General features: G+C 38.9%; 1 protein-coding gene across 1 annotated transcript in view; it reads left to right on the top strand.

The window, feature by feature from the left end:
• LOC136863694 (dynein assembly factor with WD repeat domains 1) overlaps nt 1-17,499 on the top strand; it is a 277,042-nt gene that overhangs the window by 27,024 nt on the left and 232,519 nt on the right. The window contains exon 2 of the mRNA XM_068226039.1: nt 3,679-3,885. Coding sequence (XP_068082140.1) covers nt 3,679-3,885 — 207 coding nt within the window. The remainder of the gene's footprint in view (nt 1-3,678; nt 3,886-17,499) is intronic.

Consider the following 17,499-nt stretch of genomic DNA (forward strand, 5'->3'; position numbering starts at 1 on the left):
AGATTTTAAATCACAAGAATTTGTTTTACAACTGGATGCCCTTCTAGGATTTTAAAAAGCAGTATCTAGCCTCTTACATCATACACTATTGTTTTACGGTCGGTCGCCCTTCCTGACGTCAAAGAACTGGGATTAAGAATCTGTTTTACAACTAGATGCTCTTTTTAACACGAGAATCGGGGTTTTACAGCTAGATGCTCTTCTTAGAATTTTAAAAAGCAGTATCTAGCCTCTTACATCATACACTATTGTTTTACGGTACGGCCGGTTGCCCTTCCTGATGCTGAAAGACCAGGATTTAGCCAGTTACCCTTCCTGATGTAACAAGACTAGGATTTATTTTTAGACTGCACTTGGCTAGAAATAGCTACACGAAATTATTATATAGAAAGAGAATTGCCGGCTCCTACGGTTTGGTTTAGTGTGCTTGCCTCTCACCCGGCAGTCTCGGGTTCGATTCTCTTGGGATTAAAAATATGTTTTACAGCCGAGTGCCCCCTCCTGACGCAAGAGTTTAAATCACAAGAATCTGTTGTACAGCCGATTGCCCTTCCTGACGCTGAAAGACCAGGATTTAGCCAGTTACCCTTCCTGATGTAACAAGACTAGGATTTATTTTTAGACTGCACTTGGCTAGAAATAGCCACACGAAATTATTATATAGAAAGAGAATTGCTGGCTCCTACGGTTTGGTTTAGTGTGCCTGCCTCTCACCCGGCAGTCTCGGGTTCGATTCTCTTAGAACGAAGGTGCACTCCGAACACATCATTCAATGTTCTGATCATATGTTGTATCGATTATATTCTTAATCACTTCTTTTGTAATATAATCTTCAAGTATTCGATAAAGCTATGCCTTAACAGAGCAGGGAAAAGGAGGTTAACACAATCGCTATCTTACGCAAGCCGTTCAGAACTGTAGTCTTTTCTTCTCCTAGAACAAAGGTATTCCTTGACATGTTCTTTTTAAATTGTCCGCTACTACGATCAAGAGCGCAGCACGGTGCTCTCAGATGGCGGATGTGGAATTTGCCGCCACCACATGTCAAAGAATAAAGATACCAACACGATGCTCTCTTGGCAGCTTTTCAAATTATCCGCCACCACAGAGTGCAGCGCGACGCTCTGTAGATTAAAGATGGCGAATGTGGAATTTGTCACCACCACATAGAGTGCGGCACTGCGGTCTCTTGATTAAAGATGGTGGATGACAGCTGACGGAATTGCCCGCAAGAGTGCGGTACGGTGCTCTGTAGTTTAATGATGGTGGATGACAGCTGACGAAATTGCTCGCAAGAATGCGGCACGGTGCTCTGTAGTTTAAAGATGGCGGATGTCAGCTGACGCAAGAGGGCAGCACGGTGTTCTGTGGTTTAAAGATGGCGGATGACAGCTGACGAAATTGCCCGCATGATAGCAGCACGGTGCTCTGTCGATTAAAGATGGCGGATGACAGCTGTCAAAAAAAAGCACGTGGCCAAACAAGAGCACGTGGAATTTGCCGCCACCACATTTCAAAGGTATCTAGCTAAAGAGGGCAGCACTGTGCTCTGTTGATTAAAGATGGCGGATGACGGCTGTCAAAAAAGCGCGTGAGTTTGTTTCCAAACAAGAGCATGTAGAATTTTTCAAATTGCCGCCACCACATAGAGGGCAGCACGGTGCTCTCTTGATTAAAGATGGCTGCTGTCATGTGGAATTGCCTGCCACCACATTTCAAAGGTATCTAGCTAAAGAGGGCAGCACGGTGCTCTCTGGATTAAAGATGGCTGCTGTCAAAAAGCATTTTTTCAAATTATCCGCCACCACATTTCAAAGGTAAGTAGCTAAAGAGGGCGGCACTGTGCTCTATAGATTAAAGATGGCGGATGACAGCTGTCAAAAAAGCACGTGGATTTGTTTACCGATTCAAATCTCGCGCTAGTGAGGTTAAGTTGGTAGCACTAAGGTTTAGGCCCGTTAAGATGGCAGCACTGCCGATGACAGGTGACGAATTTGCAGCTACTGCGATAAAGAGGGCAGCACAGTGCTCTGTGGTTTAAAGATGGCGGATGACAGCTGTCAAAAAAGCACGTGGATTTGTTTACCTATCCAAATCTTGCGCTAGTTAGGTTAAGTTGGTACTGCTGAGGTTTAGGCCCGTCAAGATGGCAGTACTGAGGTTAGCGATGCGTTGTTGTCTGTCAAAAAGCACGTGGCTGTCAAAAACACGTGGATTTGTTTACCAATTCAAATCTTGCGCTAGTTAGGTTAAGTTGGTACCACTGAGGTTTAGGTCCGTCAAGATGGCAGCAGTGAGGTTAGCGATGCATTGTTGTCGATGACAGCTGTCAAAAAGCACGTGGCTTTGTTTACAAATTAAAATTTCCTGCGGGAGGTGGAGGAGGCCTCTGGGAAGGCCCCTCGGGAGGTGGAGGAGGCCTCTGGGAGGGCCCCCCGTGAGGCGGAGGCGGAGGGGGCCTCTGGGAGGGCCTCCCGTGAGGCGGAGGCGGAGGGGCCCCTGGGAGCTCTGAGGCGGAGGCGGCCCCCGAACCATCCAATTATACTACTTAGATTATCTTGTAAAACGCACATTTACAAAAGGTTATGAAATCATGAAGAAATAAGAAATAATATTTATTTAGGTTTATTGCATGATTTGAGACAGATGAAAACTGACTTCTGGAAAACTATGATATTATTAACCATGATAGACCTAACTGTATGTCTATCAGCAGTATCTTATCATTTTGTTACAATCTGATAACTCATACATGAGTAAATGAAGAGTTGGAGTTGTAGATTTAAATGTACTGTATGATGTCATCCCGAGTTGTTGCATTGTAATGTTATTGTCTAACATTTCAGAAGGCAAGAAGGCCAGAATAACCTTTTAGTACTTCAAGGATAGAGAATTTGCAGATGATTTACTACCAAGTGTAATGTCAAATTTTGGGGTCATGTGTTTCATGATATAAATAATTCTGAATGATAGATATTTATTTTTATTTTAAGGACATTAACACATAATCTGTCATGTAGTTACTTGAATGGTTACTGTATGTTTATTAAGTGTCTTTAGTTTATATTTCAATGATTGTGTATAGGATAACATTTTGTACTGTGGCAGTTACAAATTTATGTTCATTTTTGAACCAAAAGAATTGAGTTCTGAGTTATAGTACAAAACCTACTGTCCAAGTACATGGGCTTAGTATATTTTTTTTGCAAGTGGTTTAATGTTGCACTAACACATAGATGGTTTTTGGCAACGCAAGGATGGCAAAATGGCAATTATGGGTTTAATTAGAGGTACAGCCTCAGCATTTTGCCTGGTATGATAATGGGAAACCAGGGCTGCTGGGAGTAGTATTTGAACCCAGCTTCTCCTGAATACATGATGACATTGTGTAGCCAAGTCGCTCAGTTGACCTCATTTTGTGGATAATTTAGATATGATGTTGCATAGTTGAGGAGGCTGATAAGGAATACCATCCTTTGAGGAGGTTGCTGAAAAGTGTCTGCTTTGTAATGAAGAACTAATACCACTTTTGCAAGAAGTTTATAACTAGAGTTTAAAAGTTTATTGCTACTGCTCTTTCTTGGGATTATCTGAATCATCTGGATATATTTTACTGCAAATTGATTCATGATGTATTGTCAGTGTAGTCTTTACATGGTGTGTTTTGTCTGCATTTAGCACTGATACAACATTACTGGCCAGAGAAATTGCTGAGAAGGAACCTCTGATAACTGAAAGAGTATTTTCCCAATTGGTGGGATCACTGGACAGACTTCAAGCTAGATTAATAGCTGATGGTAATGTGCAACAATATTCAAAATTTAAGACACTAAGAGCCCACCTGCTTCCACTTACAAATGTTGCTTTTGACAAGCAAGGGAAAAAGTAAGTACGTTTTACTGTTGTACAATTCCTTTGATGTGCACACTGAATTTTCATTTCTAAAATGCATGGGTAACAGACCACTATGTTAGCTTCAGACTCAATCCAAGTTCTCTTTCTTTTTCTTGCTGTTGGTTTTATATCTCTCCAATTCAAAATGGTCTTATGGCGATGATGGGATAAGACAGGGTTAGGACTTGGAATGAAGAAAGTGTGGCCTCAGTTATGGTACTGCCCCAGCATTTGCCTGGTGTGAAAATGGGAAACCACAGAAAATAATCTTCAGGGCTGCCAATAGTGGGGTTTGAACTAATTATCTCCTAATTGCAAGCTAACAGCTATATGGCCCGAAGCCTGCAATCAGCTCATTTGTTACTCAATGTAAGTCTACAGATTACTAGTCAGCTTTACTAATCCACTATGTATCCAGAAAGTGATCTAGCAGTTCAACTCAAAGTAGAGAAAGCTGTACAACTCAGACTGGTGGAAATTTGATGTCAAGTCCGAAGCTAATGAAGTACCTTCAATGCACTGGGAATACGTAAAGGGAATACAATATTTTGGTAAAATGCAAATACATGAAGTGAGCTAATGCAGTAAACTAATGCAGTATGCATTGTTAATATGTTCACGGTAAATAAAAATGTAAAGAGACTCTGGGATGGGTTTAAAGCCATTGTTGAGGAATGTGAAAATAGGTTTGTACCTTTAAAGGTGGTAAGGAATGGTGAAGATCCACTATATTATAATAGAGAAGTAATGAGACTACGAAGGAGGTGCAGGTTGGAAAGAAATAGACTTAGAAATGGCTGTGGAAGTAAGGAGAAATTCAAGAAACTTACTAGGAAATTGAATCCTGCAAAGAAGGATAACATGATGGCAAGCATAATTGGCAGCCATACAAATTTTAGTGAAAAATGGAAGAGTATGAATAGGTACTTTAAGGCAGAAACAGGTTCCAAGAAGGATATTCCAGGAATCATTAATGAGCAAGGGGAGTGTGTATGCAAGGATCTTCAAAAGGTAGAAGTATTGTCAGCAGTATGTAAAGATTATTGGTTACAAGGGAATGTCCAGATAGAGGAGGTGACTAATACTAAAGAAGTATTAAAATTTACCTATGACAACAATTACATTTACAGTAAGATACTAAACTTAAAAACTAGAAAAGCAGCTGGAATTGATTAGGTTTTGGGGGATATACTAAAGACAATGGGTTGGGATATTGTACCATATCTGAAGTACTTATTTGATTATTGTTTGCATGAAGGATCTATACCAAATGAATGCAGAGTTGCTATAGTAGCCCCTGTGTGTAAAGGAAAGGGTAAACAAATTTAAATTTTGTGTGGCTATTACTTGCCGATTGCAGCCCTTGGAAGGCAGACCCTCCCATGAGGGTGGGCGGCATCTGCCATGTGTAGGTAACTGCGTGTTCTTGTGGTTGAGGATAGTGTTATGTGTGTGTGTGTGAGTTGCAGGGATGTTGGGGACATCACAGACACCCACCCCCCGGGCCATTGGAATTAACCAATTAAGGTTAAAATCCCCGACCTGGCCGGGAATCGAACCCGGGACCCTCTGCACTGAAGGCCAGTACGCTGTCCATTCAGCCAACGAGTCGGATTAAAGCAAAGGTTGATAGACATAAAACTGAAAATTACAGGCCAGTCAGTTTGACGTGCATTGCATGTAAACTTTGGGAAAGCATTCTTTCTGATTATGTAAGACATGTTTGCAAAATGTTTGATAGAAGGCAGTTTGGGTTTAGGAAAGGTTATTCCACTGAAGCTCAACCTGTAGGATTCCAGCAAGTTATAGCAGATATCCTGTATTCAGGAGGTCAAATGAACTGTATAGCGACTTACCTATCTAAGGCATTTGATAGGGTAGATCATGGGAGACTACTGGCAAAAATGAGTGCAGTTGGACGTGACAAAAATGTGACTGCAAAATGACCTTGATGATGTGAGATGGACAGTAGGCAATGGCGTGATGATAACTGGGGTTAAAAGTCAGGTTGTGAGTTTCACAAATAGGAAAAGTCCTCTCAGTTTTAATTACTGCGTTGATGGGGTGAAAGTTCCCTTTGGAGGTCATTGTAAATCCCTAGGTCTTAATATAAGGAAAGATCTTCATTACGCTAATCACATAAATATGATTGTAAATAAAGGGTACAGATCTCTGCACATAGTTATGAGGGTATTTAAGGGTTGTAGTAAGGATGTAAAGGAGAGGGCATATAAGTCTCTGGTAAGACCCCAACTAGAGTATGGTTCCAGTGTACGAGTATGGGACCCTCACCAGGATTACTTGATTCAAGAACTGGAAAAAATCCAAAGAAAAGCAGCTTGATTTGTCCTGGGTAATTTCTGACAAAAGAGTAGCATTACAAAAATGTTGCATAGTTTGGGCTGGGAAGACTTGTTAGAAAGGAGACGAGCTGCTCGTCTAACTAGTATGTCTCACTTAGTTTACAAAAGGAGTAGGCCCTATATTTATTACCCCACCTATTCAATACAATTAATACCACGTTAAAGTTTCGCCCTTCTTTTATTGGGCATCATCAGCCTTATTTAATCTTAACATTAATTTAATTTAATTAATTTAATCTATTAATTTATCTATTTATCTGTTTATTTATTAATTTAATCTTAAGATTAAATAAAAGAAGGGTGAAACATGTCCCCTTAAAATTTAGAATCTCTATGTTTATATAACCACATAACGTGGTATTAATTGTATTGAATAGGTGGGTTAATAAATATACTCCTTTTGTAAACTAGGTGAGATCGCTGTTTTCAATACGGAACAAAAATGAGGGGATGGTTTATAAGTAGTGTGTTCCGAGCTGTCAGTGGAGAGATGGCGTGAGAGGACCTCAGTAGATGAATAAGTTTGAGTGGTGTCTTTAAAAGTAGGAATCTATGTATATAAAATAACTTGTCTTGACTGACTGACTGACTGACTGACTGACCGACTGACTGATTCATCATCACCGAGCCAAAACTACTGGACATAAAGAAATTAAATTTTGGGGATTCATTCATATTAAGATGTATGTGCTCGCTAAGGGAGGATTTTTGGATATTCCATCGGTAAGGGGGTGAAAAGGGGGGTGAATTTTAAGAATGAGGATATCTATATCTCAAAAACTTAAAAGTTTATTGACATAAAAATTGGCATTTGGAATCTCCTTTAAAAATACAGAAACACGTATTTTTTTGTTTTCAGAAAATCCCATTAAGGGGGGGTGAAAAAGGGGGAAAATGGGTTGAACACCTTTTAGAAGGAGACATATCTAAAAGACTGAAGATGTTACAGACACGAAAATTGAAATTTGGAATCTCCTTTGAATATAAAGGAACAGGTATTTTTGGATAATCCGATGAATAGGGAATGAACGGAAGTGACAAATGGGGTGAAATTTTAAAAAGACTGTATCTGCAAATTATCTCAGACACATAACACATTACAGATTTGAAAACTGGTGTTTGGAATTTCCTGTAAATATAAAGAAACATCAACATTTTTTCTGAAAATCCACTTAAGGGGAACTAAAAAAGGGGGTGAATTTTTAAAATGAGCGTATCTACAGTATATCTAAAAAACTTAACCTGTTGTAGATGTGAAAATTGGTATTTGGAATCTCCTTTAAAAACAAGGAAACATGTATTCTTTGGTTTTTGGAAAAACCCTTAACCGGAGGGGCGGGTGAAATAATTGGAAAATTAGTTGAATTTTTTGTATGAGAATGTGTATATATATATATATATATATAAAACAAAAAAACTAAAAATGTTACAGACGTGAAAACTGGTATTTGGAATCTTCTTTAAAAATAAGGAAACACGCATTTGGTGGGGGGAATTAACTTGGTAGGGGGTGTGGGTGAAAACCGAGATGAATTCCTTTTACGAGGATACATATATCTCAAAAACTGAAGATGTTACAGTCATGATAATTGCTATTTGGAAGCTCTGTTCAAGAAACGGGTACTGTTTGTTTTTGGAAAATTCACTTGAGTGGGGAGTGTTAAAGGAAGTAAGAAAATTGAATTCTTTTTCTGTAGAAACCTATATCTCAAAACTGAAGGTTATAGACGTGAAAATTGGTATTTGGAATATCCTTTAAAAATAAAGAAACACGCGTTTTTTGGGTGGGGAGAAACAAACTTATTGGGCGGGGGTGGAGTGAAAAAAAGAGTTGAATTCTTTTCATGAGGTACTTATATCTCAAAAACTGACGATGTTTCAGACATGAAAATTTGTATTTCGAATTTTCTTTCAAAGTAAAGAAATACGTAATCTTTTGTCTTTGGAAAATCCGCTTAAGGGGGATGAATTTGGTAATTGAAAAATTAGTTGAATACTTTGTATGAGGGTACTTATATCTCAAAAACTAAAGATGTTACAGACGTGAAAATTAGTATTTGGAATCTCCTTTAAAAATAAAGAAACACGTATTTTCTCTGGGAAAGCCACTTTGGGGTGGGGGCGGTGAAAACGGAATTCAAGTCTGAAGATGTTACAGTTGTGATAATTGGCATTTGAAAGCTCCGTTATAAATAAAGAAACAATGTTTTTTTTTGTTTTCAGAAAATTCACTTGGGGGAGGGGTGAAAGGAAGTGAAAAAAAATTCTTTTTATGGAGAAACTTATATCTCAAAAACTTAAGGTTACACACATGAAAATTTCTAATTGGAATCACCTTAAAAAGTAAAGAAACATGCATTTTTTGGAGGGGGGTATCAACTTAATGGGCTGGGGTGAAAAAGGAGTTGAATTCCCTTTATGAGGATACTTATATCTCAAAAACTGAAGATGTTAGAGGCATATTTGGAATCTTCTTTCAAAGTAAAGAAACACACGTTCTTTTGGCTTCGGAAAATCCACTTAAGGGGGGGTGAATGAATTGAAAAATTAGTTGAATTCTTTGTGTGAGGATACTTATATCTCAAAAACTAAAGATGTTGAAGACGTGATAATTGGTATTCAGAATCTCCTTTATAAATAAAGAAACATGCACTTTTGGGGAGGGGGAGTCAACTTAATGGGTAGGAAGGGGATGAAAAAGGGGTTGAATTACTTTTATGACTTTGCTTATATCTCAAAACTGGAAGATGTTACAGACGTGAAAATTGGTATTTGGAATCTCCTTTAAAAATGAAGAAACACGCATTTGTTTTTTTCGGAAAATCGACGTAAGGGGTGTGGGGTTGAAAATAAGTAAATAAGGAGTTGAAATATGTTTATGAGGATACTTCATCTTAAAAACTGAAGCTGTTACAGACATGAAAGTTGGTATTTCGAATTTCCTTTCAAAATAAAGAACACGTATCTTTTGTTTTTGGAAAGTCCACTTAAGGCGGGAGAGGGGTTGAAAGAAGTGAAGAGGAAGAAGTTGAATTATTCTTATGAGTATACATTTATCTCAAAAACTGAAGGTGTTACGGATGTACAGGCATGAAAACTGTTTCTCACATGTACTGTTCTACGTCACATGGTCGTCTTAGCCCCAAAAAGTAATACCACAAGCATGGTTTACAAAGAATTTCTGGGGTAAATGAAACTCAATTTTTGGGTGAGTGTTTATACTTTAGGAATTTTCAGATACCGGTAATGTCTTTGTACAATGACGAGGAACGATTGCTTTGATCAAATTACAAAATCCACGTGAGTATGAATATAAAGTTGGAATTCAAGAGGACAAATTTAGGCAAATATTCGTTTATAGGAAGGGGAGTTAGGGATTGGAATAACTTATTACCAAGGGAGATGTTCAATAAATTTCCAATTTTTTTGCAATCATTTAAGAAAAGGCTAGGAAAACAACAGATAGCGAATCTGCCACCTGGGTGACTGCCCTAAATGCAGATCAGTAGTGATTGATTGATGAGGAAAGCTATTTCACCAGAGTGTGCCGGAGTGGAGTGAGCATTGACATGACCAATGCAGCTGAATTGCAGGGTATGTAGTGGTTATATAAAGTAATGACTGCTACTTTGGAAGAAAAATGAAAATCAGATGATTGGACAATCGGACAATTATTTGAGAAGGGTAACAAACGGAAATGTAACTAATGGGTTATCACACTTTAGTCTCATGGGCTGCAGATTATGAATAAAATCATTGAACACTGATGAAGAACTTTTGTTGAAGAATAGCTTGAACAGGAACAATATGGGTTCAGAACTTAACAGACTTAACTGTTATTATTAGCCCATCCACAGTTTGCTTTACATTGCACTGACACAGGTAGGTCTTATGGCGACGATGGGATAGGAAAGGGCTAGGAGTGAAGGAAGTGGCCGTGGCCTTAATTAAGGTACAGCCCCAGCATTTGTCTGGTGTGAAAATGAGAAACCACGGTAAACCATCTTCAGAGTTGTCGACAGTGGGGTTCGAACCTATTATCTCCCGAATGTAAGCTCACAGATGCTTGATCCTAAATGCACGACCAATTCGTCCGGTGTTGTGGTTAGAATGGTCATGGAGGAACATGGTAGGAGAAAAACAACATCCCACTCTGGAACTGGGAGGTGATTGGACTGCTGTTCGGTGCTCAAGAAATAGCATCTAAAATCTGCGTGAACTTTTTTTTTTCAACGTTTTAGCATTAATATTTTGGGACTAGAAGACATTGCTGCCAGTTTTCTCAGGGGTTGTCTCCAAATTGTCAATCACCATTCAAACAGTACAACAAATATACACTGACTGACAGAGCAAATGCTACACCAAGAAGGAGTGGTTCGAAAGGGATGAAAGTTGGGGAAAAAACAGAGACGGCACGGACGAATAATTGATGTTTATTTCAAACCGATATGCAGGTTACACAATGCGCACGGCATCGACTCAGTAGGATGTAGGACCACCGCGAGCGGGGATGCACGCAGAAACACGTCGAGGTACAGAGTCAATAAGAGTGTGGATGTTGTCCTGAGGGATGGTTCTCCATTCTCTGTCAACCATTTGCCACAGTTGGTCGTCCGTACGAGGCTGGGGCAGAGTTTGCAAACGGCATCCAATGAGATCCCACACGTGTTCGATTGGTGAAAGATCCGGAGAGTACGCTGGCCACGGAAGCATCTGTACACCTCGTAGAGCCTGTTGGGAGATGCGAGCAGTGTGTGGGCGGGCATTATCCTGCTGAAACAGAGCATTGGGCAGCCCCTGAAGGTACGGGAGTGCCACCGGCCGCAGCACATGCTGCACGTAGCGGTGGGCATTTAACGTGCCTTGAATACGCACTAGAGGTGACGTGGAATCATACGCAATAGCAAACCAAACCATGATGCCGCGTTGTCTAGCGGTAGGGCGCTCCACAGTTACTGCCGGATTTGACCTTTCTCCACGCCAACGCCACACTCGTCTGCGGTGACTATCACTGACAGAACAGAAGCGTGACTCATCGGAGAACACGACGTTCCGCCATTCCCTCATCCAAGTCGCTCTAGCCCGGCACCATGCCAGGCGTGCACGTCTATGCTGTGGAATCAATGGTAGTCTTCTGAGCAGACGCCGGGAGTGCAGGCCTCCTTCAACCAATCGACGGGAAATTGTTCTGGTCGATATTGGAACAGCCAGGGTGTCTTGCACATGCTGAAGAATGGCGGTTGACGTGGCATTCGGGCCTGCCACCGCTTGGCGGCGGATGCGCCGATCCTCGCGTGCTGACGTCACTCGGGCTGCGCCTGGACCCCTCGCACGTGCCACATGTCCCTGCGCCAACCATCTTTGCCACAGGCGCTGCACCGTGGACGCATCCCTATGGGTATCGGCTGCGATTTGACGAAGCGACCAACCTGCCCTTCTTAGCCCGATCACCATACCCCTCGTAAAGTCGTCTGTCTGCTGGAAATACCTCCGTTGACTGCGGCCTGGCATTCTTAGCTATACACGTGTCCTGTGGCACACGACAACACGTTCTACAATGACTGTCGGCTGAGAAATCACGGTACGAAGTGGGCCATTCGCCAACGCCGTGTCCCATTTATCGTTTGCTACGTGCGCAGCACAGCGGCACATTTCACATCATGAGCATTCCTCAGTGACGTCAGTCTACCCTGCAATTGGCATAAAGTTCTGACCACTCCTTCTTGGTGTTGCATTTGCTCTGTCAGTCAGTGTATTTCATTTTATTTATTTCATACCACCAACGAAGATGTTTCTCCAATCACAGGTGGGTTAGTCGCTATACATTAATTATTAAAAATAACACATATTAGGAAGAACCTAACATCTAAAAATAAAAAGTACATGAAGTTATTAAGAAAATCAGCAATTGGAATTTACTGTGCATTAATACTTTTTCAAATTCGAAGTGGACATATCACCTAAAATAAGTAATATTAAAAAATAAAAATGTACAAGAAGAAATAAATTAACTTTAAATAATTAAGAATTACTATGTATCCTTCTCAGTCCTGGTGTCTCCTATAGGAAACATAAAACTGGATTGGTTAAAATTCTTGCCTCTTTAATGGTATTAGTTGTGTTTGATTTGGAAATGGTTCATGTGTTGGCTTGAAGATGGCTCTTCATACTGGATTTAATAAATTGGAGGGAACTGCCATATGGCAGCTTACATGTGACAGACAAAATGGCGGATCTCCAGAGTAGGCTACACACACATATTGCTCCAGGTAAGTTACTTTTCCGTGTCATATTTTCCTTTTACAAAATGTGAAAGTATTGTTTCTAAGAAATGTAAGCCCTATTGATTCGGGGATGCACAATAGGATTAGCAGTACTGAAGTATTTATGTAAATAATATGGAGTCCAAGTTTATGTATCCTATAGGTGACATTGGGTTCTAAAGCAGTACATATGTTTGTAAAAAATCCATGAATTTCATAATAAAAATCCTCAATTTCATGGCAATATTTGTTTATTTCTTGGTATTTAATCACATAAATAAAGTATTCATATGCTTAAATCACCGAGCCATGTGAAGGGGTTGGGAGGAAAGTGAACAAAGAAAAGAACTAACCATACACAAACCTATTCCCTCAACTGTTGCATTATTTTAGGGATTCCAAACACAGTTTCATAAAAATAGTGAATCATTATAAATGTTAATACAAAAATAATTACAAAGAAAACTAACTTTGCTGGTATGTGTGTGTGCCAATGGTAAGAATTCAGTAAAAAGAAAAAGTGTGCGATCCCTGTACGGGCTGTAAGGACACAAACAAATATTAAAATGATACTGATGACTATTATTAATCTGCTTTACATTTACTCTAGTATTTGTTACAATATTTTAAGTTAAAACTCATGTTGCTAGAACTAAATTTAAGTGTGTCTTTACAGGTTCACCTGGCTTTTCAGAGTTTGTTGAAGATTGCCTTGATGGTGAAGATTCACACTGTGAGCTCTTATCAGATTCAGCTTCCAATGTGATAACGAGGAGGATAAAACCTGCGTCCTGTATAAAAGTAATCAGCAATATTCTTCAGAAACTGAGGCTGAATGAGATTTACTGCATGAAGCTCCCATTTTTCTAAAACGTTCTCATTCGTCTCCTGAAGGGGGAGGCAAGTCTCCTAGATGGTAAAGCTGACTCTCAGGCCGGGAGATTTGTTACGCTGAAGGAGATGCACGTAGAACTAGACGGGTTTGGCGGTCATGGCCTATACTAGGAACTGTCCCGGAAGCTCCCATCTGTATAAATTCCCCCAGCTCTACACGGAGAGTATTTTGGAAACGATTACCTTGTGATGGATTCCAGCCATTGCGACCAGCTCCTACCTCAGCAAACCAGGCAGAAGCAAGCAAACTATCACCCCATGATTATTTCAGCAAATACATACCTGCAGATATCATAAAAGACCTCACAAAATTCACAAATTGCAGGAAAGCTTCTAACTGTAACAGAGATGAGACAGTTTTGAGGAATTACAGTCACATGTCCTATTCGAGATATCCCAGAATTCATATGTACTGAGCATCCAAAACTAGAGTTCCAAGTATACCAGACCACATTACGAGAGATTGTTACCGTACTTCCGAATAAGACATACCTAATTTGAAATTAGTTATAATGAAGTAACTAAGGAGGAGAAGGAGAACAACAAATTTTGAAAGGTTAGACCTACACTCAGGAATGTCCTCACAGCTTGCCTGTTACACACTTGCAGCGAAAATATTTCCGTAGATGAACAAATCATTACTTTTTGGGGGCTACGTTCCTGGCAAGCAGTACGTGAAAGGAGAACCAAACTAAGTTCATCGGAATTTGAAGCTGAGGATGCACCACCAACCAAGAAGTTTCGAGGAAACATTCCACATCCATCTGATCACCAGAGGAGAAAAGGCTCTCTACTTGCCAGCAATTCCCATGCCTGCCAGAAAATCACTTCCACCTGCCTGGCTACACTGCAAATTCAACTAAAATTAGATGTTCTACGTGCAATCTGAATCTGTTGCTTAGAAGGAAGAGAATGTTTCAACTTATATCATGAACTGTAAAGTTGCATCAGAAATTGATACAAGGGATGCTAAAAGATTTAACTGAAATGAAAAATATCTTGCTTGATTTTCTTTTGAACATTCTGGTTTAATGTAATGTGCGTAATTCAATAAAAGTACTTTTTGCACAATCAGCATAGACAACCATTGTACAGTTTCATTACTTTGTATGCATTCTACAACTCCGATTTCTTCGTAAGAGATAGTAATTTGATGCATTTAAATATCAGATGTGAATTTTCTGAAAGTGTTTTGAATGTAAATTTGTATGTAACATGTAACAATGTCAAATAAATGGAATACAACACAGTTTTGAAAAATTATGTTAGTAATGAACTGTATATCATTGAATCCTGATGTCGCCTATAGGATATATTATTTTTTGGCAACTTCTCCTTGAGGAAACATGAAATAGACTATATACCCTGAATCTAGTGGTAATTGTGGTGAAAATATCCAAAATCTTCAAATTTTTGGAAACTTTTTTCCCTCGGGACTGAGGAGGGTATAGCACAAAAGAAGTAACTCTAATCTTAAATTGACATCTGTTAGAAAAGGGATTGACATATTGGTTTGCTATGGTACTCTGCCATGAATTGTGATAACATTAAACTTTGGTACTCCTCTTAACCACTGTACTCATTAGAATGTAGACTGATTTAGGGACAAGAAATAAATGCCTTTACTGTGATAAAACCTTTTCTCAGAAAGGCTTACTTGTCCATACGGGGAAGAAGCATAAGGATAGGTTAAGTCAGAAACCGAATAAGTACGATGCCTACTACATCCACGGATTCCACAGGAATGTTGTCTTCATTAGGGATAAATTTTAGACTATAATATCAATATTCGGAATCTGAGACAGAAAGTGAAAATGTACAGGATGAACAAAACGACCAGACTGAGAACAGGCCGGAAGATAATTCTGATATACCAAGAGTCCAATGCTCTCGTGGTGGATATTTTCAAGGAGCAACAGGTGTAAAGATTCAGATTAGTTGCTCTCATCCACAAATACATCGAACTACCTTGTTAACCAACTTCAGTCCACTCGTATCTCAATCAACACAACCAGAAGATGGTATTATTCCCATTGAGCATCAATATCCTGTTCAAGAATGAATGGAAGAACCAATTCACTCATTTCTCCAGTGAAAACGATTCTGAGTTTGATAGACTCATGAGGGAGTTGTCCGAATTTCTGAGTAACTCTATCCATCTCTTACCTGGTGCTAAACACCCTGCTACAAAATATTATGAAGCCAGGGGGGAACAATGTCCCGGACATCAAGGTAAAACATATAGCAAGTCCTTGAATCCCCCAAACACCAAAAAAGAAAATGTAAATATGACTATCAGCTGAATATAAAATCTGAATCTAATATAAGGCATGATTACTGCTCCAAAATCAGTGCCATAGACCATGTAGAGTTAGATGAAATGTACAGTCCCACAATCACGAAGGGAGAAATTTCTGTAGCAACACGTCGAATTGCAGTAGATATCATTCCTGGTCTTGACTGTGTCCTAGTACGTGTCATAAGAGATGACACAGCATGCAAAATCACAGCAGTCATTGCAACTCGAATGCTTTCATCAGGCAAAATACCCCAGTGTCTAAAACGAGCTAGAACCACGTTGTTACATAAGAAAGGCAATGTTGAATGTCTGTCAAATTTGAGACCAGTAACAATCTGTTCGGTAATTAGATGTATTATTGAAATGGTATTAGGTCAGCATTTGTGTTCCTTTGTAACTTTCAGCGAACACGAAAGAGGCTTTAACGACCAGCAAGGTTGCCTTATAAATACCTCCATTCTCAGAGGACTCCTCATGACAGCAAAGACAGATAAGCAAGATGTTACCGTCATCTTTTGTAGACATAACAAAAACCTTCAACATCATCGGACACCACCATCTAAATCTAAAACTAGCTGCTGAGCCACTTCCATTTAAACTGAAACAACTTGTTATCAATCTACAGGCTGACAATACAACACAGATCGAAACAACTAAGGGGAACTTATGCAGGAATCACCATTATCACCCGCGTTATATAACCTGGCCACAGATTTCATTTTTAATGAGATAACAGAAGAAAACCTACTGCAAGAATTTGTTAAATCGGTTGCTGCATATTGTCCCCTCTTAATATTATGGAATTCCCTGATGACACAGTTATTGTTGGCAGAAATAAGGAAGTAGCTCTTGCAATGATGTTTCAGGAAATCTGTTTACAGACAAATGCCAAGAAATGTGCAAATATGTGGGAATATGTATTGGGAAGGGGAAGCTCGAAGATGGAGTGCTTGATATTCACGAAAATGTTAAGATTAGTCCTAGTAATGAAAGAGAAGAAATTCAATATCTTGGTGTCACTTTTAATGATACACTCACCACTCTTTAACAATCTTGCACAAGAAGTTAGATAAACTTAACCATATTAGGTATTTGATTTGATCCTGTATTGACTTGTCTGAATCTATTAGAAAAACTATTTAAAATAGTTTGTGTTGGGTCCACCTTGTCAATACACTTTATTATAATTGAAAATTATTTCTTCATTCATACATGTTTCAAAAATATTATGCATTCCCTTCATCAGTGAAGTTCAGTCAATGAATAAACACAATATAACACTATCTTTTGTTTAGCTCACAATTTGAAGAAGTATTATATCATAACTCATATTAACAATGAATAAACAAAAATTAATGAAATATTATGAAAATTATCATTACATATAATTTTAATATTTTGATGATGATGAATTAGAATACCTAAATAAATTTCAGATTTTCAACTTTTTCTTCCTCAAATGATTAAACGCTAGTTCATACAATGGGTTCTCATCTGTACTTCTTTCATTTAAACTTGATTCATAGTCAATTTTTTTGAGGAAGATAAATTTCTAAACATTCTAAAACATCCTGAGATCTCATTTGTTTGGACCTCCATACTTAAAAAAAAAAAAAACAACAACAACAACAACAACAACATATTACCGCTATATTTCTATAAGTTAAAAATTTCTGTATCGTGATAAGCTATACATTGTCCATTGTGGCAACCCGTAATTGCGGAATAATAATAATAATAATAATAATAATAATAATAATAATAATAATAATAATAATAATAATAA

The sequence above is a fragment of the Anabrus simplex genome, chromosome 2 (assembly GCF_040414725.1).
Source record: "Anabrus simplex isolate iqAnaSimp1 chromosome 2, ASM4041472v1, whole genome shotgun sequence".
Classification (NCBI taxonomy): domain Eukaryota; kingdom Metazoa; phylum Arthropoda; class Insecta; order Orthoptera; family Tettigoniidae; genus Anabrus; species Anabrus simplex.